At 35.2% G+C, this 27,141-nt stretch overlaps 1 protein-coding gene across 1 annotated transcript in view; it reads right to left on the bottom strand.

The window, feature by feature from the left end:
- Nucleotides 1–27,141, bottom strand: part of LOC145984988 (fibrillin-2-like) — a 327,365-nt gene that overhangs the window by 132,653 nt on the left and 167,571 nt on the right. Inside the window, exons 8-14 of the mRNA XM_083118469.1 lie at nucleotides 26,661–26,816; nucleotides 22,740–22,904; nucleotides 21,287–21,409; nucleotides 19,106–19,228; nucleotides 11,531–11,779; nucleotides 8,480–8,599; nucleotides 2,000–2,215 (exon numbers count right to left, since the gene is read on the bottom strand). Of these exons, the coding sequence (XP_082974595.1) occupies nucleotides 2,000–2,215; nucleotides 8,480–8,599; nucleotides 11,531–11,779; nucleotides 19,106–19,228; nucleotides 21,287–21,409; nucleotides 22,740–22,904; nucleotides 26,661–26,816 (1,152 nt within the window). The remainder of the gene's footprint in view (nucleotides 1–1,999; nucleotides 2,216–8,479; nucleotides 8,600–11,530; nucleotides 11,780–19,105; nucleotides 19,229–21,286; nucleotides 21,410–22,739; nucleotides 22,905–26,660; nucleotides 26,817–27,141) is intronic.

Genomic DNA, 27,141 nt, shown 5'->3' with positions numbered 1-27,141 from the left:
TCATTCTTAGCAGGTAGACAGCAATGCACATTCATTTCTGACAATAAGTCGTCGTGGCTGGCGACAAATTGCAGTGTACCCCAAGGAAGTGTCTCGTCTCTGCTACTGTTCTCCATGTACATAAATGATATATCGGAAACATTTCAATCAACAAATTACCATCTGTACGATGATGACGTCCAATGTTACTTATCGTTCTCTAAAACAAACATCAATATGGCCCTCAAAACCCTAAACAATGATATTATAAACATTGTGCAAGTGGTATCAGACAAACGGTCTACGAGTAAATGCTGAGAAAACAAAATGTATTTTAATTGGCTCATAGCAGCTCATATCCACAACAGAGAAGTCCTCCATCCCTGACATTCTTGTAGACAGAAAAACCATTTCTCTATTGCTTTTGGTCAAAGATATGGGAATTGTTGTGGACGAAAACCTCACCTGGAGTGACCATGTGAAGGCCTTACGCAAAATATCTTACATAACATTACACTCACTGTACCACCTTAAAAACATTGGCATGAGATAAAGGAAAAAAACTCGTGGAATCGCTATTTTGTCGCAAATAGACTACTGTGACTTGGCGTATGTTGGCCTGAACAGTGAACTAGCAAGATGTCTACAGCGAATACAAAATGCATGTGTGCAGTTTATTTATAATATCAAATATTTTGACCACTTTACCCCGGGTTTCAAGGACGTAGGCTGGTTTGACATTTCCACACATTGCCGTTTCCAAGCTCTTACAGTGCTCTACAAAATAGTAAACTCACAAGAGCCCTCCTACCTACTTTCTCGATTTCAGCTCCTAAGCGGAGCACACCACTTTGCCACCCGTTCACGGGACAACTCTCTGCTGAACATCCCCTCCCACAAGACGTTTTATGGAAATTCCTTCATGGTCACTGCTACCAGAGCATGGAATGAACTTCCAAATAACATAAGAAATTATTCTTCTCTCGGCCAATTCAAATCAAACTTATGAAATCTGGAGTCAACTTACCAGGACTGAAAACAGGGAAAGACAATAAAATTAAACCTTTTTAAATGTAAATTTGTAGGACAAACACAGACTTACATTTCTGTATTTTGAGTATTTTTTTTATGTGTGTGTTCATGCTTTATGTGTATATTTTTACTTTTCTTATAGTGCATGTCTTTTTTTTGTGTTTTTTCTTTGTTCTCTTTTTTGTGCTATTTTTGTATTTTCTTTGGTATTTTGATGTTTTTAGTTTTTATGTATTTCGCAAACTGTTAGCTATTCAAATCAGTTTGTAAAATGTAAAGTAAAGATGGTTAATTGGAAGAAAAGGCTTGTGCCTTAAGTTCGTCATCCAAAACAATAAATCAAGAAATATATAAAAAGTTCCTATTAGAATCGAAATCATCATTAGCTGCGAAATTCGAAGAGGAATCCTCTTTAAAATATCCCCACAATGTGCAAATAAATTATTCACTGGTATTCTCAAGGGTATAAACAAAAGCACCACCTAATTCGACATGAGTACAAGTAAAATTCAGCAACGAAGAAAATGCAAAATCTACCAGTTAGAATTTGAAATAGGTAGTTACAATGCATGTGCACAAGAGATGTGGTGCGATTTTAGCTTTTTGTTCATTCACTATGGAATTTCATAATGAATGAATGATATGCCCATCGCCCATCTTATTGCACAGAAATTGTACGACAAGCACCCATCGCGCGTCCAATAAAGGTTAATAAGAGAAGTTTAGTAAGCTGGAAATGAATAGCAAGCTTAAAATGTACTAAACAGTTGTGGCCCAAATCTTAAACAGTTTTTTCCAAACTTGCAGAGTAAAGTTCCTTGTGAGGTCAGGTTAGTCTCTCTGTGCTCATCAATTAAGTGTAGATTCTGAATGTATATTCCATTAAAAGACTTAAGACATTTTTAAAATGAAACTAATGTTGAAAGTCTGTCTGTCGAGCCTAACATGCTTGATTCAGAGCAAGAAACACAATTGAAAAAGCACTCACCATCTCCATTGTATGTTATTCCTGGCCCGTGTGGGCAAAGGGATTCAAATTCAGTAGTTCCTGGCATAGGACAAGCCTGGCAAGGAGTGCCCCATCCCATTGGCTGGCCTAGAACCACTGAACAGCAGCAGCAGCTAGATTTAGTGACAGCCGTCGTGGATGGATTGAAACACTGGCCATCCTTGAATGTTGTATAGCACAAGTCTCTCCTTGTATCTGCAAATGTGATAGAAAATACTCTCATTAACTATGGAGATAATAATGAAAAATTCAAAGTGCATGCAAAATCTTTTTTTTTCTTTCAAAACATTCATATCATGTGGAATGCATATCCCCTCTCTCCTCGTATTTCTGAATTGAAGAAATTGAAACTAAATTTACTTTGAAAATATATGCAAGTTGTAAAGGAATGTTGTATAGTCACCTTCAGCATCTGAAATTCAGAACATTAGAATTTATTTATATTTTTAAAGTTTTAAATATGCTAATACTGTACTATGAATGGCAATGGTAATTTATTAGCTCACAATGTTAATTTGATATTATTCACTGTCTATTGCTTCTACTACTTATAATTATTCAGGGTGGCTACAAACAAGCAGGACAAAATTTACATTTTTCCCTGACAATTACAAACTAAACTAAATCGATGCTTTTGCAAATAGAAATAATAAACACACAGATCCACATATGGTTTTGTTAAGTACCAATATTATCTTCTATGAAGTTGACTTAATTTCTCTATTCTCTATGATTTGAATTCAAACTGCAAAATAGTGAATTTGGAAAATTATTACAATTCACAAGCTAGGGAAGGATTACGGAATTTTGTCATACGCATTAAATTTAAAATAAAATACTTGATGAGATAAGAGTGAAGAGTGATTGATTAAGAAATACAATTTGTAATTTATCAGTCTCCTTATACATTCTCGGTATTATATGTTGATATTTCCACTGAGGTTTAGAACCCTCTGCTTGCAAGAACCATGAGTGCGGACTTATTTTTCAATGCATAAAGCTACTTCTCTCTTTTCTGTAAAGCAAACAACTTAACTCTTGCATATAAGTGAAACAATTGAATCGAACAAAATAAAGTGTCATATTTCCTTACATTATCAATTGGATTTCTGCTTCAGTACAGTATATCCAAGTGAAGTACTGTGAAACTGACAACATGCAGTTATACCATTATTGCTGATGAAAAGGGTACGTAGGTATTAGAAATTAAACGCAAGGAACACTATAATAATAAAAGCTTCTGAAAGTTCATATACGAGGGGCATCCTGAAAAAAGCTCCAATGGTGCCTATACGCAGCACTAGTGGTCGGAGAGCGACACACACACACATGCAGGCAGGAAGAAGTGGCATGTAGCTGTAATCTGGTACAGTTGCAATGCAGCCGCTTTAGGACAGTTCTAGGTTAAAGATTGCAGCTCTCATACAGTCTCCCACCGACTGCGATGTACGCTACATTGCACGCTCAGAATTTGGCACAGAGCCAGCAGCAATCGTGTGAGGTGTGCAGACCGGACGTCGTGAGTGATAGTATGGTCAGACGATGGTGCAGACAATTCACGGAAGGCCAATCGAATGTGCACAACCACGCTGAGTACACACGGGTTCTTTGCATCACTTCAGGTGAGAGATCTTGGACCACTCCCTGTACAGCCTTGGCCTTGAATGTACAGATTTGCATCTCTTTGTTTAACTGAAAAGGTTTCTGGCAGGGCAAGGATTTGACAGCTACACTGCGGGAGAGATAGTTCCAGTCTTTGCTGTCAGACACATATACCATGGGCATACAAAATTTAGTGCCATGCTACGACAAATGTCAGAACAGCAGTGGTGATCATGCCAAAAATTAGGTTAGGACTCACTGTTACTAATGCAATAAATTACAACTGATATTCTTGTTTTATTTATGCGTAATCGGTAGGGACCTTGATATTTTGTTATTTTTTTTAAAAATTGGTGTATTTTCTTATTTTTTATTTTTTACTATACGGTGTTATTTTCCCCAAAATTCACATTTTCATTTTAGCGCAATTTCTGGCAAATATCTGAAATTATACCTTCATGGTGATTTTAAACTACTGTTTCAAATTGTAAGTCACATGGCTTACGCCTCTTCGTTAGAGTTTGATATCTTGAAAGTTAGTTCGGGAAAGTTATTTTCCATACTCCTTTTTCAATTTTAAGGTAAAGATTTTAGATAATGGAATTTTCCCCATATATACTAAAGGGTGCATAATGACCAAAGTGGCGACGCACCCAAAAAATTAAAATCAATCAATCTCACGTGACAGATACAGATATATTATGGCACCAAAAATTGGCATTATCTTTTTTTGACTTATTAGTGTTACGTTTCCCAAAATTTGCATTTTTGTTTTAGAACATTTATCTGCCAAATATACCGAAACTTAATACTCCATTGTGCTATTATTTTAAATTGTAGGTCACATGGTCTACGTATTTTCGTGACAGTTTGATATGTTGGAACAGATTTTTGAGGAAGTAAAAGTAAAGTGCTCCCTGCACTTTTCCATGAAGGTGTATAGTAGGGGTGTGGAGTTTGGGCCCCACACTTTCTTGATCACGGCTGAAGGTAGGGGTGATGTGATCAGCACCATGCTCCTGACTACCTTCATCCCTCAAAGTTTCCTCAAGGTACCAGCTTCATATGATGCTGCGTGGGTTCCGAAGCAGTTTGAATAGGTGGAAAACATCCCGATTCTCCACCGCAGGGGATCGACCCCAGGTCTCTCGCATAGTAGTCAGACGCCCTAACGACTGAGCTCCATTATTACTCGCTCGACAAATGCCGATGGTGTGCACTTAGCTTGGTAATTCAGAACATATCTCGTGCAACAAATACGTAGATGTGGCTCCCGTGTGACGGTAGATACACACTCGATCTCCTGTTAGAACCCTGCCACTTTGTTCTGTGATGCAAATGGTTTTGATAGAAGTTGAAAAAATCGTGGGAAATACATGATTTCATGTGGCTGCCGGAATTATTCCATGTATGTATAACTCTATAGTTTACTCTTGAGTAAATTGTTGGAAAACTTGCATGTTCTATGTACACAAACATGGCCTAGAAAAGACAAGAATGTGTATTTCAAGGAATTTTTCGTTGTTTTAGGACATTTCTTTAAAAAAATCACTGAAAACGCCAACAATTTGCATTTTATGCCAAATTCGCATTATTTCGATATTTCGAACGGGCAAAAAATGTGTCCAGACATAACTGCACATTCCTAAACATAACTTCGCAGCAATTACCATTTTTCACGGTTTTCGTGTTTGCGAAAAATCAATGTCCCTACTAATTGGAAATTATTTTCTGGCCACCCCTCGTATAAATCAGTAGATGGAAAGTGAAAATTTAGCAGGGCTGGAAGAGAAAAGTCAATTCTTGAAGAAAGTGATTTGCTTTTATGATTGAATGATTCGAGTAAATATGATATTAAAATATTTATTATTAGTATTTTATTTCATAATATTGTACATTAACCTTACTCAGTGAGAGATTAATGACCATCTGTTACGAGTTTAAACAGACAGGACAGACAGTGGCGTTAATTTCATTGCAATACTAGTAAATTTGAGGTTGGGAGCATGCACTTGCCAATTTTTATAACATTCACCAATGCAGATTTATGTTTCACTTTTTCGTGATGGTATTCAATACATATCCCATTTGGTTGGATTCTTCTTGATATCTAAGAATCGTGCAATGTCATTGTAAACGTATGTTAACTTGTGCGAAACCAGTAATACATCAGGATGATGAAAGAAAACCTTCGTAAGCACTTCTACATTAAGGTGAAGTGAGCCAGAAGAGTAATAAAATTCCAGCAGCATATTTGCAGTCTAAACCTCTTCTTGTTTATGCATTCGATTTTTGTTGGATGTTGCAGTCCATGCAATTTATGTCGCATGTTGTAGTGAGATACTTTGTCGGGTGGTGATATTCGACAAAAATCGTATGTATCAATGGAACCTATTTGTTTCCATGTTCCTTCAGTTTGCCCAACAAAATGCCTTACTACGACGTCCGACAACTATCGGACGACGCCACCCACTCTTATCTCCTCCATCTGTTGACAAGTCCCGTTACTACTCCCATACGTACAAGAAAAAATGATAATTCAATGCATTTTCCACGTAATATTTAGAGGCTTAACCTTTTCTCCCCCGATGATACCATATGGTATCATGGTGCTGATTACGAAATAAATGTGCTTTTTGTACCTTCATACTCTTATGTTTTGGTGGAAACTCTGACACATTCTTTGAAGATACTACTAAGGTTTGCGCCTTCTCCTCAAAATAGCGGGAGAAGAGGGAGCAAACTCCAGATTTTTATGTTTTTTTTAAATTGAAATTCGGTGGTCATGCCCCCAAACAATTTTCCTCCAAAAATGCAAATTACCTATTTTTCGTTAAAAAAAATCACATTATGGCTTTTATTCAACTTGGATGGCACCCAAGAACATGAAACATGTTACGTTTTCTTGATAAATGTCCATTCTTTGAAAAGAACACTAAAGTTCGCGACTTCTTCCCAAATAGCGGGAGAAGAGGGTGCAAACTCCAGATTTTTATGGTTTCTTCATTGAAATTCGGGGGCCGCGCCCCCAACCCCCCTTCCTCGGTTCGGCGTTCGGAATTGTACATGGTTGCATGCTCTTATGTTCTAGCTGCAAAATAACACTTATTTGAAGTAGATTGCTCCCATAGTGCCCGAGTTATAACGATTTTCTGAGCAATATGCAAATTAGCTATTTTTCGTAAAAAACAGAGTTTCACATTTTGGCTTATTAATCAACTTGTATGGCACCCAAATACATGAAACAAGTTTCATTCTCTTTGGAAACGTCCATTCTTTAAAGAGAATACTAAGGTTTGCGCCTTCTTCTCAAAATAGCGGAAGAAGAGGGGCAAACTCCAGATTTTTGTTTTTTCATTTGAAATTCGGGGGTCGCGCCCCCCAAGCCCCTCCTGCCCGGTCCGGCATTCTGAATTGTACACGATTGCATGCTCTGATGTTTTATCTGCAAAACAAAACTTATCCGAAGTAGATTGCTCCCATAGTGCCCGAGTTATAACAATTTTCCTCCAAAGAGTGTTCGAATTTAAAATTCCCGCCGAGAAGCCCGTGCGAGAGAAATTTCTCTCTCTCTCTCTCTCTCTCTCTCTCTCTCTCTCTCTCTCTCTCTCTCTCTCTAAACGATGAGGCCGAAACTTACGAACGAGATTTCCTGTTCCCATGCAGAGTTCCATAACGATATTTTTTTTTAAAAAAAAAGAAGTCAATGGAGACGAAATTCCCTGACATTTCCCTGACTTTTTTTGACACCTCAAATTCCCTGACTTTTCCCGGTTTTCCAGGTTTTCCAGGTCTGTCGCCACCCTGTTATTATAACATATATGTATATGTTAACATAATGTACACTGCTAATTTGGGGTGCCATGGAGTAGTTCGTTAGTACACCAAATTTGTAGTAAAATCAAAAGTTTGCCGTAAGCTCGATCCTCAACACCAGGGGGAGGGGAGGAGAAATTTTTCACCAGATGAGAGAAGAGATTCTCTTTCAAAATGTACTGTTAGAATAAGTGTAGGTATTACAAGCACTAGACAATGGATAATGTCCAATTAGCATTGCTTGCATTGAAGAATTATGCTTGTAATAACCGTAAATTACAGGAAAATAATTCAATTAATCTCATTTTAGCCTCATTTACTAAAACAAATTATTAGAAAATTTCACGAAATAATGTTGGTGACAATTGAATTTATAATAGTTTCTAAATTGTTGACACAATCATGCATATGGTAATTAGTTATTACTGTACATTTAGCTGCTTTGCTAACCAAACAAATTGCTTGCTTATGTTACAATCTCGCCACTGTTCAGGCTCAAGGCCTGGCATGTATATGTAATCATCATTCATCCTCATTGTGCTATTAGCCTAAAGAGGCAGAAAAGTGACATTAAGGAATAATAAAATATTATATTCACGATAAAAATATGTAATGAATAATAAGCTTGCTCACCTCTGTGGTGAAGTGGTCAGCATAATGTGCTACAAATCCAGAGATCACAAATTCAAAGTGTGGTAAAGGCAAGTGTGTACCATTATGTTTGTCCCATCATGCAGTTCATTAGTCTTTCTCATCACGATTAACCCAAAAGGTAGAAAAGTGATGTAAATAACCCAACCAGAAAGAAAGAAAATAGGACATCTCCAAATTGGGCAAAATCTTGGGTGATAAAGGTATTGATCATGCACTACTTCTGTGCAAAAAAGGTGCAAATTGCATGCAACCTTAGCTCCACACTACCTGTGTACAGTGTTCAGCAGACTTCATTTTATGACTGAACTTGAATTGCATGAGAAATATATGTTGAATTGCAAACAATAACATTTACAGAAGACAAAACATCAGTTTTGAATGCCATACCTAAACAAGTTCTTCCATCGGGTCCTAGATTGAATCCCGGCAAACAGGCACACTGAAAACTGCCCAGTGTATTTGTGCAGCGGCCATTTTGGCAGGGGAGGTTTACACAATCATCGATATCTGTAAGGAAAGTTAAAAGAAGTTTAACAATATTATTTTAAGAATTATTTCAACTTTAACCAAACAGATTGCATTTAACTTCTGTATTTTATTTAATGTTAACCTTCATCCGCTCATGTGGTTTGCCATCTCACTTGCACTTGTGCTAAGGCTATCCGTCGTTCGTCACTTATTTCTATATTGTCATGGGCTTTTCGCACATAGGAATTTTTTTATGCTTGCAATTAAATTTTGTGGTTTGGAAAGTAATTTTAAAAGAACATTTTTCAACAAAAAACTTTATTAAATAAACTCCAAAACAGTTTGAAGTACGAGAAGTATACAAATTCACTTTGACACAAAGAAAACTAGAAAAAACTTCGAAAGATGACTAGGAAATATCACTTCGCTTGACACTAAAAAAAATGCATTTTGAAAGGAAAAGTACTCGTAATTGAGATAACTGAGATCTCATGAGATCATAATTGAGATCTATTCCGTATCTGTACATTCTTCATCAGGATCAGAACACTTCATGCATGTGTTGTACGTAATACAATAGGGCTTCTCGTTCTACTCTTTTTTTATCTATAAATATATTTGTATACCTGACAATATTGTCAACCATCATCATCATCCATTGTGATTGTGATAAAAAGCACAAGAATCAAAAATTGGTACGAAATAGGTAGGTATCAGAATACGAAAACTATAATGAAATGACATCATAATACTTATACCACAAAAATAATTCAAAAAGAATGAGAGAGTAATGGGGGATGGGGGATGGGGAGATGAAGAGAGGGAGGATGGGAGAGAGAAAGAGAGAAACAAAAACAAATGTGTGAAAAATACATGCTAAACACTGAAATATTTACTTACATTTTTTATCAAGCGATCCAAGAAAAGTTCACACTTCCGCTCGCAGATGGCAATCTGCCGTTCGAAATTGACAGATCAAATTTTAGCACTGTACTGAACCTGTACGGTGCATCGGAAAAATGCGATTTTCTCGACACCTTGCAGAACAATGCCTAATTAGAGAATACATCCACCACCGCGGCCCCACCCGATCGTGGGGGACAAGTCATGCGTATTTTTTTAAAAAAAATGGCAATCTGCTGGGTGCGCGAACGGATGAAGGTTAACAATGATTATTATCCTTAGTTTAATAAAATGGGGATCTCTCTGATGGCATAGTCATCACCTTGTAATCAAGGGGTCCTAGATTAAATATACAGTGGAGGCACATAGTGGTTCAGATATAACTTTAAACTGCATGCCCAGTCCTAATTAGCCTATCTGTGCATAAAGTGGACTTGAAACAAAAACTCAACTCATTTTAATATGAATGAAACTATGGTGATACTAATCCATCAGAACAATTACAGATCACAAGAGATAGCCACAGTTTCTTTTACATCATTTGTTGGCTGACTTAGATGTCACCATCGAAGTTACCAGTTTTGAGTCCCAACCAGGGCATGGGTGTACTTTGTGAGTATCCCTTCATCAATTTCATCTAATCATCACCCATTCTGATCATCATGATTAGCCAGAAGTGGAAGATGTGATGCATAATAACAAAATATCAAATCAAATACATGATTTGTTGGTCAAAGTGCATCGGAGCCAGCACAAAAATTGTCGTCTACTTTGTTGGATGTTTTGCATTTTGTTTTTCTTATTGAACGTTGCTTTCTGGGCTCTTTAGGTGAATTGTGACAATGAGGATGAATGATGCATAGATGAAATTCATGAAGGGAAATTCACAAAGCACCATCCATACCAACTTGAACCTGGAACTGTTGGTGACACTCACCACTGAGGAAAGGCTATTAGCACTTTTGTTTCAATTCTTAAACCTCCATTGTGTAAAAGTGAATGAACAGTGATGTACAATTTAGTACATATCATGTCGCTAAACAGTTAAGGGCATTACTCACTTTTACAAATCATTCAATGGATGTCTTAATATTTCTTCAAATATGATTTTGTCAGCTATTAATTTTATCTTAGCCCTGTACTTCTGAAATTAACTGCAATGTGAATTATAACTCAAATTCTATAATTACATGTCGTTATGCAAAATAAAGGATTTTATAGTTCACACACCTGTTAAGTTCAAATTGAGATATTGGTTGACTGATTGATTGAGTTGGTATTTTAAGTCCATTTTATGCACGGTAAGGCTAATCGGGACTGGACCTACAGTTTAAAGTGGGATCAAAATTGAGATATGTCCCTGTGCATGGTGCCTGACATAAACTAACCTCGAGTTTATGTTAATAATTTTAATCAATCAGAATAAATAAAAAAAATTGTCTACAAACAAAAATTGTATAACAGCACTTTGAGGGCCAGGCCTGTCAATCACTTCTCATTAGATGGGTGGTCAGAGACATCAAGTCCCATTGCTGCCATTAGCAAAGCAAAGTACCCTATTTCTTTTTTTCATCTAGTTTCCAGTTATCCTCATCATGCTCAGCCAAACTGAAATATTGGTGTTCCATTCAAGGGTTGAATCCTGGTCTCCTTGTATCAAATATGACTGGGTATGCAGGAGGCCAGGTAACTAAATAAATATATGAACACTTATGTATGTTTTATTTATACATATATGTATTTCTATCACATATATGTTATTTCTCTTTTCATAGTCATTGAACTCTTTAGACAGTCATAAAGAGATTCAAATAATATGAATTGTCACAGGCTAAAAGTATCACATATATACTGGAAAGAGATGAAACAAAATTTTGTGTGGAAAGTGAACAATTTTGACAGCTGTAAATTGCATTAAGCTTGAACCATATTCATACCCAATTTCCTTCAATAAGTACAAGTGCTCATGCATTAAAACTTTTGAAAAATTGTCTGTGAAGCCACAGTTCTTATTAAAATTATTTGTTATAAATAATATTACACAAATTGACAACGCTCTTCGCTTACCCACACACTTCTTCCTGTCTGGTGCTAATCTGTATCCTGGGTCACATACACACTTGAACGATCCATCTACATTAACACATCGTCCATTATCACACATCCCAGTCTCCGAACATTCATCCATATCCACACAAAATGTCCCGTCTGTCGAGGAAGTGAAACCAGGGGCACAGAAGCAACGATAGGATCCTGGAGTGTTCTCACAGCGACCATTCAGGCAGATTCTAGGGTTTTCGTAACATTCATCAACATCTGAAATTGACAAAAATGTTACACTTTGTCACAACATATAAGAGCATATTAATAATTTAGTCTAACTTAAAAATGAAGGGAAGATCATCTTGAATATGTACTGTAAATTTAACTGTTTTCAGCAAGGTTTACCTGCTCACCATTTTGTTCCCCCTTGCTCATAAATGAATAGTTCATGGAGTGGCATTCCAGTTTCTGAGCTTCTTTGGCAACTCAGAATATATGAGTGAAGGGCTGGTCACATTTAGTGCTTGGGTTTTTATATAAAACCAAGGAAAAATTACAAAATGACAAGTGTTGGTGAATTGAGGACTAAAAGTGGTAAATGTTGTAAGTGCCAAAAGTGAAAGTGTTGGGAAATTGCATCATTCAGCACATCAGCCCGTAAGAACGTTCACACTAGTGACCTCTTTACATGCCCTTTGAACTACTTAGAAGGCTACCAGCCACTTTTCACGTTTACCACATTATAAAGCATGGCACATTTCACAGTTTAACGTGGAAAACGGTGTTTGAATTAATTTGGCACTTACATCATTTACCAATTTTAGTCTTCTACAGTCAGAAATGATATGCATGAATTTCATGTTACATATAATTACACATTTTGAGACACATTACATATTTTCCATTTAGAGTACTTATTTTACATAATCTGTGGGATTTGTGCCATTTATATAGTTTTCATTGATTAATGTTAATATGCTTGTGGTGTAAAGATTAAAATATATATATTTTTTTAAAAGAAACTAAATCTGTAATTTTATCTGATTGTAGCAGGGATTATTTGCAAAATATGGTAGTAGTGAAGAACAAAGTTTGCACATCTGATTTTCATGGCTTAAAATAATGTTCTTGTCAGGCACATATCTAGAAATATATTTCGGGGGGTTCAGAAAAAGTGTCTCAATAATAATTATAATAATTATAGTAATATAATAGTGCTTAAATTAAAATAATTTAAATTATATTAAACAATTAACAATAATTACAATTAATAACAGTATAAATTAAAATATTCAAATTAATTAATATTACATTTTTATTACATGAATAGGTAAAAAGACTGTATAAGAATAGTGATATAACAACACGTACTCATTATCTAGCTTACGCATAGTTAAAGCTGGCAAAATTTGTAAAAAAGAAAAAAAAAAGAGACTGCCCTGGGAAGGACATTAATATCAAATAGATAAAGAATTAAATATTTAGTGAATATCATAAAAGGATGTCAGATTCATTTGACTCGCATATTATGCATATCATTCCATTAATCTTCTTTGGTATTGTCATTCAAAGTAGTATGATCCCAATGTTATCCTTGCTTTACAATTAGTTCTGCGGAAATAAATAATCCTCGATTAAACAACAAGTATATTTTCATTATTTAATTTTAGTACTTATTAAGTCTTTCAGGGGAAGGTCTGGACACCCTGGAAACCTCCCGTAAATACGTCCTAGGTTCTTGTGAAGGTGACTGTAGGGCAGCAAATCAGGAAGTGGCCCTGACAGAACTTCTGATAAATTCGCTCAAGTGTAAAGAATAGCACAGGAATGAAGGAAATGATTGGACTACAAAAATATTATTAGATATTTTAATATACTTACATATTACTTTCTGTGTTTCGATGATTTATTCTACATATTTATGTACATACTTTGTTTGTATGTTTTTCCTACCAAAAATATCCAGGCCTTAGTTGTAATTAGGGATGAACATTCAAATCTGAATCCAGTGGGATGAACCCTGGTTTAGACATATAAACCCCAAATCCTGGATAATATTTAAACTTATTCTTGTTTTGATATCTATGTAATATACATGGTTTCTGATATGTGAATTCTGAATAATGGTTTACATATTCAACCCCCAAAAGCATGGATTTGATATCTGAATCTTTATAAGATGTAGTTTCAGAAATTGTAATCACAAAAAGAGTTTTTCACACAATACCAGTGTAAAATAAAGAAAAGTTTGAATTTTGCATAGTTTCCAGGCAAATTAGACTGTGAAAGTGTTGCATAACATTTCTGCAAATTCCACAAAATACCCAATCTTCGAAAAATTTTGGCTGATATTATAATACATTTCAACTGATCCTTTCTGATAACTGGCATTGATTCAGGGAAGGGGGATATGTTTCCTGGACCCATCTGGCCCCGTCACTGAATCCAACCTATTATCACAAATGGATCCCAAGATCTTTTTATAAACAGCAGCTGACAGACATGTTAAACAATAGAAAATTCAAACATAAAGTTGTAACAAGATTCCCACCCATTGCAGAGTGATCCAGAATGCCAGAAAAGTCGGCAAAAATAGAAATTTTGACTTTTCGGTAAGGGGGTAAAACATCAACACTTCTGTAAACAACTAAATGGGGCATGAAACTGCCATATAAATTTTTCTCTAAATTGATTATTTGTTCTCGTTTTCGGGCCTCAAAATGGCAGTTCGTGAAAATGGAATTTTCGGACTATATATTGTACTTATTTTTCAGACTTGTAGCAATTTTTTTTTACCAGACAATATAATTGTGCTAGGTAGACTCACAACTTCTCAGTAATGCACAGAAAAATAACACATATTTGAATTACAATAAAATATAATGTTTTTATTTTTGAATTGAAAATATAAAAGTTAACTTGAGTTAACATAGCTTTTGCCGCTATTTCCCATGACGATTTCTAACGCAAAGGATACTTTAAAGTATTGTGAAAACTGCACGGGAGAAAAGTTTAGCTACTTTTTGCTATTTTTGACAAATTTAGCTTATTTGTGAACATGTGCTCCGTTGTAAATGAGTCAGCTGCAACACTGAATCAAACATGGTCACGTGTGCGTATGCTATGGGAATAGGTTGTCTCCGATTTCGCTATCAGCTAATGCTTAATACATATAGAAGTAGTGCAGTGTAACAGAAATTTAATTCAAACGTCCCTAACACCTCCCAAAACCTTCATCGACACCCTCCCTAAAATTTTCTCCAAAGACTCGGTTGTGTAAATATTACTCAGAAGCAAAATTACTTTGTAAATCAGAGTTATAATTCCATTAAAGCATTTTATTAACAATACCTTTATTGGTTAAACTAATTGTATTAATATTGAACATCTTTATTATATTTCACAATTGATAAAAATGAGAGAAAAGACCATGTTTAAATACCAAGCTGAAACACAGGAGTGCATGTGTGGGTGATTTTCTACGGCCCCGTAAGGGGAACTAAGGAAGCCTCATAGCTGATTCAAGGTCATGGCATTCAAAAGTGTTTACTGGAAAGGTACTGAAAAAGGTTGCCTCAGGTACACTCATTGGTAAAGATGAAAGAAATATTTCAAAATAGCTTGGGTCATTTGTACCCATTCATGTGTCCTTCTGGGTTAATGGTGATGGTGTGTCATAGAAATCTACGAAACATTATTCCTGAAAAATCTGATGAAGATAGAAATTATAAGATTAATCATTTGTTTTATTCGTGTTAGTTTCTATAAATTTTGAAAATATTGGTTAACACATTGGGGTCTCACGATGGGCATAGCCCGCAGTGCACTTAAAGTCAATGTGAATGAACAACGGGCATAGCCCATCCTGCTGTATGCAATCACTTTGCCGATTGAACTACGGCTATATTCGTACTTTGTCTCATGTGCGTGTTCAATCAAGCCTCTTTGTTGAAATTCCGACCGCTAGGTGACTCATGTGCTATTTTTATCTCGCACCTGCAACTGTTTGTTGTCGGGTTGATGTATGTTGCATTGTTTAGAATGGCGTCGTTAGATCCAGACTGCATAGCAGAGTTTGAAGTTAGTGACAATTTTGATGATGCAGATGAATTTGAAGATTTGGAAGGTAGGTTGTATTCGTAATAATTAATTGTTGACAATATAAACAGTGTTGCAAACTCTAGCATTTTATGAATGAAGTGAGAAGAGGTAATTTTTTTTTGGTCTATTCATCTTGCCTCTTGCTTGATTCTCCTACATGCACTGATGTATTTTTAGTTTTTCCATTTATTATTTTGTATAGTGTATGTCAAATGAAAATTTATTTTATTCATTTAGTTTATTTATTTATTTGTTTAATTTTTACAGATGTCGCAGAACCAACTCATACATCGTCTGGTCCTGTCCTGCAGCCAAATCCAAGTATACAAGAGAGGCCACTATCCTTTCAAATGAAAATCATTGAAATGGTGGAAAAAGATGTTTTTCCATTTGTTCATTAGGTCAGTGGTGAATGCGTATGTTATTTATAAGAAAGTAAACAGGGAAAATCATAATATGTCTCTGGAAGAGTTCATCATCCAAGTAGGGGAAGCACTACTGATCAAAACGGGCGAAGATATTCAAGGTCAAACATCAATGTCAAGTACAGCAGATAGGCTAACAGGCCACCATTTTTCAAGGAAAATCCCCCCTACAGAGAAAAAGTCAAGGCCCTGTCGGTCATGTAAAGTTTGTGGAGACAGGCACAAAAAAGAAACTGGCAAGTGGGCAAGAAAAGACACAACATTTTACTGCCCCAGCTGTGATGTTGCTCTCTGCGTTCCTGAATGTTTCGAACTTTTTCATACAAAAGCTAATTACCTGTAATTTGTAATTATTTTTTGTTATGTGCACATAAGAAGTATTCTTATGCAAGATTCAAAAGATGTATTCATAGTTTATGTAGTTTTTGTTTTGTTAATTATTGAAATTTCCAGATTACAAACTTAAAATATCTCTATATTAACATTTGTTACAATGTCGTACTTTTTTTTTTTCACAAAACATTGCTGAAAAAAATATTCAAAAATGTCTGAAAATGAAAAGAAAATTTAACAAATTTTTGTTCATTGAAAAGAGGAAGTTTTGTAGATTTAAGAAATGTGTGGTAAATAAAAACAAATTAAAAATATTTTTTTCTATGATTTTTTTGAAAAACAACAAAAAACCACAGACCAGAGGCAAAAATGCTGTATTATGAGGCCAGACCCGAATGTGTTAAGACCTTTAGTATCGATGTGTCACGGTGCTGCAGCAAAGTATTTTAAGGATATGAAAAATGTTGCCGAAAATATAATTTTCTTAAAAATAATTTCAGTTAACTTTTAAAAAAATGTGGTGTTTGTAGTTGCTTTTCCTTCACTCTATGCAATCTCAAAAGCAGATTACCAGTTTTGAAGAAAGTAGCGACAGAAATAACAGGCAATATACTGAAGAGCTTTGCTGGGAAAATATGTCTAAGGAACTTGCATTCACCACCAAAGTACATATAAAGGAGAAGGAAAGATATCAGAACTTGTGAATAAATATTATTTAATGCATTAAAATATATTAATTTATCTTAAAAGTGATTTGATAGGAAGTCTATTTTCCTGGCTTTAAACATTTATTGTGCATACATTAATTTTAACGATACTTCTCACAATTATTATTATTATTACTATTATTATTATTGTTATTATTTTATTACTATCATTATTATACTTATTATCATTATTTAGGATATTATTTAATCTATTTCTGGAAATGGATTTCGATATTCCAAGCGTATTGTTTAGATTTACTGTGGTTCCAAGTGTGTATTGAAATAGGTCAAAATTAAACTGTTTGTATAAAAATCAAAACAATCAATTTCATGTGAATTCTGTGGACCCAAAGTGTGAATTATTCCTTAAAATTGCTAATCTTACACATTTGTATTGATTTAGGGGTCAAATAGCGAGCTCCTGATTTTTCCTCAATTTTTTCGCATTCCGGATCACTGTGCATTGCTGCAAAATGACTTCCTTGATTTTTCCAGACAATTTGACAATACATTTCCAGATCATTCTTTGACACTTTAATATGCTAATAACAAAAAAAAAAAAAATGCACTTGGTACCCAAGAGAATGAACACTATTGAAATGAACAAAAGTAACTAGAAAAACATTTTTATATAGAATATCTCTCATCAAGAACTGATTCAAGGAAAAATACAAGTTTATTTTGTTTCCCAAATCCTGCCAAGTACAAAAAAGTGTATGTATATATATATTTTCCCATACTTGTGTTTATTCTCCTGACTTTTCCAAGATTTCTAGGAAGCATGTATCAACAGAAGTTACCTTATGTAAATGTGTCAAATTATGATTTTTATGTGTTCAGATGTCACATTATGCAGCAGCGTAACTAACTAACTAGGCTCCATGTTACAGGTGCTCCACCTGATACCAGAATAAAGAATTGATAAATGAAATTAAAATGACTTCCTGAAAGCATTTTTTTACTTCATTGGCATGCATTTTGAGTAGCTGCTTTTTTTTTATTTGTTTGGGTAATATTTATGAAATGATATTTTATAAATGTAGTGAACATCAAATACGTATCTGAAAAATTCTTAAGAGAATTGCATAGCTACAAAGTACCCATAAGAGTGAAAAACAAATAACGCTTCAAAAAACCTGGCAGTGGCTTCAAGAAATAAAATAATGGAGGGTGCTCAACTTTTAGGTTTTGATGAAAGATGTGAAGCTGCATTAGCAACAATAAATTGAACTCTCCAATACTGCTTGAAGAAACAACGTGATGTTATGATTGCTATGTGCTGACTATATCTAAGATGTTAGGTACTGAAGGAAGCGTGACTTTTGATATGGCTTTTCAGTCATCCTTAGATCAGCTGTCAATGTGCAGTGCAGTGTAAATGTATATGTAGTTTGGTTGCAGGTCACATTCTTCTCATTGGGTACATCATCTCAAAATTGAGTGATGTGGAAAAAAGAACAAAGCAAAAAAAGAAGATTGAGTGAAGAAGTTGGAGAAAATACAAACTCAATGATTGCTTCACAGACAACATTAGTTATGCTACTGACAATAAGCTTCAGTAATCAACTGAAAAATAAAAAAATAAGTAACAGTACACTGAAGGACTGAACAAAGATATTTATGAGGAAAACCAAAATACCAAGTATAAAAGTTACTCAATCATTATGTAATTAACATAAGCTAATTCTTCTGTTCTGATGTTTTAGGAATCAAAGTTATTAATCATGGGAATCATATCAACATGCCCTGTAGGGGTTAGAGAATTGTGTTCGTAGATTCAATTTGTGGATCAGTTATGCTGTTTTCAGAGAATACATTTTAGCACAGGAGCCTGTGAAGATGAGCAGGAAATAGTTGACATTTAGCCAAACACTACTGTCTACTGCACTTTCATCAAAATAACTTGCAAAGCATTTTTTAAATTTTTCTTTCATGTTAGTAAATAGCAGAATCTCTTTTCTACAGCAACATGTAAAAATTCTTAGAAATTTCTACTTCACAAAACATAGACACATATATGTACATTACTTTACCAATACAAGAATGTCCGGTTGGAGACAGAACATATCCTTCCTTGCAGTGGCATTTGAAGGAGCCGTCCATATTGATACATATGCCGTTGGCACACATTCCAGTCTCGCTGCATTCATCATGGTCTGTCAAGAACAAAGAAAAGTACTTGTATGGAAGAATAATAATATGTCTGCCCTTAAAAAGGGGACAGGTTAGTGAACAATACTTGGGGTCCTAGGTTTGAAGCCTGGGTAAGGCATAGATGTATGATTATCCAATTCTATATTTCATCTGTTCATCATTCATCTTCAACATTGTGAGGTAGAAAAGTGGTGACAATAACCAAAATAGAGACAGAAATAAGCCAGTTGTTATGAAAACCTAAGCTTTAATTTTGGAAAAAATGAAACTTACATTGAAGAAACCATTAATTTCTTGTACGTATAGCACTTATATGTTAGTACTTATATGTATCAACATTGCTACAAAATCAGTATGCTAAGTTTTAAGTACTTCCTACATTAAAACTCAAAAATCATGGATTATTACTTAATTTTTAATTTCTAGACCAGAAGCTATTCCAAGAGTGGATTTTATTGTGCAAAAACAAGAAAAAATTTGTTATTTTAAATACTAACTAATACACATACACACACATATATATGCATACATACATACGTATTCAAGAAAAATAAAGTGCTTGAGAGACTTGTAGCCTGGCTAGCACATGGCTATTCATCAGTAGCGTAACCAACATGCTCTGCACCCCCCGCAACTTTCCGTTGTGTGCCCTTATTTGTTTAAAAAACCTCTCTTTTCTAAAATATTAATTCACGCATACATTTATATTAGGCATATACAAATATGACAATACATATATGTAATATAAATCAATGTAAAAAATGGTACGAAAGGTTAAGACAACAGACAAACTGTACAAAATTATATTCTATAATTATCTTATGAAAATTCACTGTTACTACAATAATTACGATATTGTTAAATGCCTATAACCACTCCTCTGCATTTTTCATGGAAACAAATTCTCATGCTAGTTTGGTCAAGTTCAGTATTCGACCCGAATGCTTTCGAAGTCCACTCAATCTCACTCTTGTCATTGTGCTTTTCAAGTAATTTTTGATCAATTTTACCTTGGAGTTGTTGTTTTAAGTCCACTTTATACACAGTAAGGCTAATTGGAACTGGACCTACAGTTTGAAGTGGGATCCGAACCACTGTGTGCCTCCACCAGGAATCGAACCCGGGACCCCTTGATTACAAGGCGACAATGCAACAACTGCGCCATCGGGGAGGCAATTTTAGCTTGGAAGAAATCGTCACATATAAGCAGTGCATACGACAGGAATGCTGCTACTAGCCACAATTTTGTTTTCTATCAAGAGGAATTCGCTGATGTTCGACACGTCTCTTCTTTTGATTTCAGTTGGCACTACAATCCGAAAACAAACAATTTCTGTAGCTACAGTGCAAGATATATCTTCTTCATATTTCTCTCAGAAATTAGTAGCGGATTCCACTGACTGTCGGTATGTTTCGTTAGGCTTGTGGGGTTTAAAAAGGCGAAGCACTATTTGATTTGTTCATACTCTGAAAAATATTGTTTATTTGATTTACTAGAACATCTAAAGTACGGCAGAAACTTGCATTTTCTTGCCTGTCATCTAACTTTCGGTGACGTAATCAATGACTAACTATTCAGGTAATGAAGGATTTCTTCTAATCTGGTAATTCACTTTCTACTTTTCAAGTGATTAACATTTTCTGCTTGCAGTTGTAGAGGTAATGTATTTGGTTGAAAATATATTTTAATAACGAAAGGAAAACTTTTGTGAACTATCGATCTTTCTTCATTTATAATTCTTACTGCACCCCTGAAGCTTGTGCACTCCCCCCCACACCGTGGGGGTTGCGGGGGTGTTATTTATGCCACTGCTATTCATTTATAAATGTTATTAGCTTGTAATCAAGGGGACCTTGGTTTGCTACATAGTGGAGATTCATTTCGGTAGTTCAGATCTTACTTACAACTGTAGGTTATTGTTCAATTTGCTTATCTGTGCATAAAATGGACCTAGAAGTATCTTTGCCATTTTATTTTTCTTCCTTTGCATTTGTTCTTTCATCATTTCAACTACTACTTTATTGTCATTATCCTGAAAGAGGTAGAAATGAAGTCCTACCTATACAAAATTTTCCATCCGAAGAGACATCAAATCCTGGTGGACATACACAGGTATAACTTCCATCTGTATTAGTACATCGTCCACCTTGACAGTAACTAAGCACATTACACTCGTCAATATCTAAAAAAAAAAAGAAGGTAAAGCAGTATTAGTGGAATGTATTGTAGTAATTCAAATTTTGTTCCAAAAATAACACATACTACCACTGTTAGTTATACAGTGTACTTTAGTGAAACTGCATTATGATTTTTGTCATACAAGGCATGAAATGTTCTATACATAAAAACTGAAAGGTTTTAAAGTACTGCATTAAGTAGAGATGGTCTGATATGAAATTTTAACTGATACTGATAAAGTACAGATATTCAACTGATAAAAATATTAAATAGAAAATGTTCCATTCACCTTTGGTTTTGCTTTCAAAAAAGAAACTATGCATACGAGGTCATCTGCAGAGAGGGGCAAAGTGTGGCAATTGCCCCCTCCCTCAATTTAAAACAAATTACATTAACAGGTAGATCTAAGAATTTCTAAAAAAAATGTGATTTATAAAATGGCCTTAAAATTATCTAAAAATGACCTGTATTTTTTTAATGACCTATAGTTACATTAGATAGTAAAATGTAAACTTGAATTTTTCATAAATGATAAGAGAGTCACTGTTCGAACTACTGAAGTTAATGAATAAAATATGCAGTGCCATATGCTTGAAAACCCATAACCGACGGAATGACTGATCCTGGGCTAACGTACAATATATAGCTTCCTTCTAAAAAAAACCTCAGCCATAACAACATCAAATCATACCCCCCCCCCCCCACCTCCCAGATCCAGATCCCCTAATCAGATGTCTCATTCACTTTGCTGCTGCCCCTCTCCACAAAACATTGTTCAAATTTAAAATTCTGATGTTCTTAAACCTGTATCACTCTACTTATAATTGTCCGATCTTTACAATAATTAATGTAATATGTATACAGTGTGTTTTGCATAGTATTCACTTTTAAGGATGGAAGGCCTTCATCCACCCCTGCCCTGCCCCTCTGCTGAAGGCCCATGCATTGATAATAATTATAAGGACAGATTTGAATGAAATGTATATACTATATTATGTGTAGAAATATAGCTCAGCAAAATTATTGGAAATGTTAGTAACCACTGTGTACCAAATAACTTATGATGTTAATTATATATAAATTGGAAACTATTTTCTTTCAATATCATCAGATATGGGAAACGTATATTTTTATTTTTTGAAACTTGAAACCATATTCCTACTGCCTATGCACTGAAACTAAGTCCTACAAAAGATATTCAAAATTTTCATTCCACTTAATCTTTGTTTTCTCTATATGTGAAAAATTTTCTTTTTTAAAATGTTCGTTGTTAATTCTGGAGAGTTTTCTAGATTCCCTTATGCAAAAATGTATTTAGAATATGAATAACCAACCTTCACATACTTCATTCTGCCCTTTGGTATATCCAGGGTGACAGTCACATCTATAGCCTTCAGGGGTATCAATGCAGCGACCATTGCCACATATGTTCGGCCGGAGGACACACTCATTGATTTGCAGTATTTGATCAGGTTCTAAACACAATTTGTTGTAATCATCTGCAAAAAATAACAAATAAAAATTATTCCCACAATTCATAAAATAATATTTAATAACTAATATTAAATCTATTTTCTGAGTGCAGTATGAAACTGATATGTACATATACACCCAGTGGCATATTTAAGGTGTGAATGTCACTTGAGTCATTCATTTCAAATATTAGTATCTTATAATTGCAATTTGTATACTGTAAATAATTTCCCACAGTCAATTCTAATTCACTTATGTACACCATTACCTACGGCTGATCCAATACAAATACCAATGTATCAACACAAGCAAATATCAATGATATTGGTATTGAAAAGTATCAGTTGGAAATTAATCACAAATACTGGCCAATAATTTTCTGCAGTCCAGATGTCTTTCAGAGTCTGCAAAAATTCCACATGACACTTCAGTGGAGTCTAAATATCCTGGGAATTTTGCAACTACATTATGGAGAGAAATGGATTTTGTGATTAAATGATTGTCATGTGAAATTGTGAATATTTCAAGGTAAAACTCTTGTATAGTGTTGTGACAAAGTTCCAATGAAAATTTTGTATCTTAAAAATATTCTGACTTTGCATTGTTACAATTTCCAAGTATCAGTGGTATCGGTATCAGCTTAAAGTGGTATCACCTCAGTTCTACTACAGAGCATTCCTTGACATTCGCTACGAGACTCGGCAGCAAGCGGCCCGGCATCAGCGCTTGTCTTTCCCGGTGAACGGGTCCGCAACAGTCGGTAGAGTCAGCTATTAAAATTACAGTTTTCATATTGTGTACTAACCTTGACTACAGAAGGTGTTGAAAATGATGTCCCTCTGCTGCAACACATTCCTGGCATCTCCCAAGGAAATTGGCATTTACACGTGAAAGTTCGTCTACTGTAATTCTCCTAATTTCTCGTACAATACTCTCTTTTCACTCACGGGTGGTGTGCGGATTGTCTTTGTATATATTTTTTTTTAGATTTCCCCATTTTTCTTTCCACTTTTATTCAGAACTGACCCTTTTACTCTAAACTTTTTTACGAGGTTTAATATAGTGGTCCTATGTGGAACGGGAACGCTAGGAAATATCGTTGCAAAACGTCGTCGCATTTCTCCACAATTCCTCTTTCCGAAGTAACACTCGACAAGATAAATCCTTTGTTATAATGTAAACTTTTATGGTGCCATATTAAGCTACAATCTTCAACACATGGACACGACACAACATAACTTCTGAGGGAAGATTATACTGGCGTCAGTCTGCAATAGTGGCGTCAGTCTGCAATGTCAACAGAAAGGGATAGAGAGCGAAGGCAGAGAGAGCGAAAAAACAGACTGTAGCGTGCGACTGTCGCGGACCCGTTCACCGGGAAAGACAAGCGCTGATGACGGGCCACTTGCCGCCGAGTCTCGTAGCGAATGTCAGGGAATGCTCTGTATTAGCCTAAAGAGGCAGAAATATGATGTAAAATAAAAAGACTATTTAGTAACATACTGCACTACTTTGTATTAAAGATTCTGTAGTTCTGTTCCTAATGTATAATATTGAATATCTATGGATTAAATTGTATAGATATTATACATCCAAACTTTTTCTGTTCGGTAAAGCAAAATAACTTAGCCACCTCTGAAATGGACTTTAGGTATTCTGTGCTAATAATATGCCACCTCAATCTCTGACCTATTTCATAACTTAAATCTCTCCTTAAATTTTAATGCCCACTTTATTAAATCCAAATTTCATAATAGTAAGTGATCCTGCACTGTGGCCATGCAATCTAAGGCATCATGCTTTGGGCTCCCACTAAGGGAAGTATGCAGGTTCGAGACTCCTGGGGGGAAACTTAACAACTTTTCTGCTGATATTTCACCTATGTATGGGAAATTAGGGGTCTCGAATGAGAAGCATAACATGGTCTACAACAGCAACTGGGGATTTGTCGTGATCACCACATGTCACCTCGGAACTTGTTGGATGATCTCCTATCTTGGCATGTGGGAGTGAGGGCGACACTTGGTAGTTAGACCCTGGCTCTCATGGACTGTTGCATCACAGGTTATTATTATGATAGTAAGTGTCAAATTATGGTCTCTTGCAATAAACATGCAAGACAGACAAAATTAAATATGATACAAGAAATTTCCTTATGCCTTGTGCTGGAAAATAAACTTTTATTTAATATTTAGAGAGCACATTGATTATTTTATAGCAAGTAACATTTCACAAACATTTAGTTTGTACAGACCCAATGGAGTTGGAAGAAAAACACTTGCATTGTGTATTATGTTGTTTGTTGAATCAGTTAAGATTCAACAAACTATGTAATGTGCAATACAGGTTCAGTTCAGATTCAATTAATTATGTAAGATGCAATACAAGTTCACTTCTGATTTAACAAATTATGAACAAACAAGTTCAGTTTTGATTCAATGAACTAAGTAATATACAATACAAGTTCAGTTTCAATTCTTCAAACTATGTATAGGCCAGTCAACAAGGGATGATTTTTGGGTCCAATAAGGAAAAAAATCAGGGAAAGCTGAAACAAATTTTATTATTTTTCTAAAAGGATTCTTAACAACATATTAATTTTGCACCCTTGCACCACCCCGGATTTGGCCACCATCTTTGGAAAATGGCACCCAAAATCAGTTTTTTCGCAAATATCTTGCTTGGAAAGTACTTTACAGCAAAAGAGGTTAGGACAAAAAGTAATCTACATAAAATTCTCTACAAAAAAGGTTCTGTGCATTTTTGTTCTAGGAAGTACCGTTAAGAGTGCTAGATGAGCGAGTAATTTCACTTCTTTTTTTTCCGCTCCATTTTGCAACAGCAAAAGACAAGGAAACTTTCTTGCAAAGTAACTTGAGGGCTTATTTCTTATTAAAATACCTATTCTAAATGTATGTGCCGCAATAGCTCAGTCCTGTTGACCTTCATGGTGGAGTGGTTTGCACAGCATGCTGCAATGCCAGGGGTACCGGGTTCTAATCCTGGCTAGGACATGGATGTTTGAGTATGTCCGTATTGAGAAAAACCGAGAATATTAGTAAAAAATTATATGTGTGAAAGTTCAGAAAATGGTGAATGATGGGAAATATAACTGCGTACGAGTATTGCTAAAAAAAAAAAGTCATTAGGGCATCTGACTACCATGCGAGAGACCTGGGTTCAATCCCCAGCAGGGGAGAACCGGGATTTTTTCCACCTATTCAAGTGGCTCCAGTGCCCATCCAGCGTCGTATGAAGTTGGTACCTGGAGGAAACTCTTGGGGGGGAGGTAAAGGCAGCCAGGGGAGCGGTGCTGATCACATCATCCTCAACTTCGGCCATGCTCTCAAGAAAGTGACTACACACACCCTATATGCCTTTATGGCATGCTGCAAACACAAAGGAGCATTTTACCTTTTTTTAATACGTTTTATTCTAAATATTCTAAGAACTTTTGTTGAAAATGTGTTTTCAAGTGGTAATAAATGTATATTAATTTGTTTTTTATTATTTTTACTTTAAAGTTTTGGGTGCGTCAGCACTTAAATAAATAAAATTATTATTAAATAAAATTTGCTCCAGCTTTCCCTGATTTTTTTTTCTTATTGTACCCCCTTATTGACTGGCCTAGTAATTTGCAATTCAAGCATCATTCTTCCAATGCCTGGGTCTGTTGATACAAATGAAAAGTTTGTGAAACACTACCTGTTTCAAAACAATCATTGTGCTATTTATACATATATATTGAATACCACAAATAAATATTTTAGTTAAGGACTAACCTGTTCCTGGTGATGGACAAATGTCACAATCATCACCCCAGCCTTTTCCCATGTTCATCCCACAGCAGCAGTCTTTTTTTGAGAGCCTCACAGAGAGACGGTTCCTGCACTGGCCACTTCTGCTGATGGACGTGTAGCAGTTTCCTTGCCTTGCATCTGGCAAAAGATACAAACATTTACATTAATTATCAGACATGAAAACAACCTAAGTTTTGTACGAAGTACTAGTGGGTTTGTGTGCAATATGGAAGTGATAATACAGAGTTCGTCAAAAAAATGTATACACAATTTAATGAACACTAATTCTTTATTGTGTGTTAGTTCTGATCTAAATTGCATATCAGAGGTTTAATACAAGCTTTCTGTGCCTGTTCACAGGTTTAATACAATCGTCCTGTACCTTCATTTTAAGTTACTTGAGGTGTTCAAAATGGCTGCCATTAGCGGCCAGACACATACCACAACGGCGAATGGTTGCTTG

Source organism: Lepisma saccharinum, chromosome 3 (genome assembly GCF_977018435.1).
Source record: "Lepisma saccharinum chromosome 3, izLepSacc3.1, whole genome shotgun sequence".
Taxonomy (NCBI): Eukaryota; Metazoa; Arthropoda; class Insecta; order Zygentoma; family Lepismatidae; genus Lepisma; species Lepisma saccharinum.
This window is presented reverse-complemented; position numbering and strand designations above follow the sequence as displayed.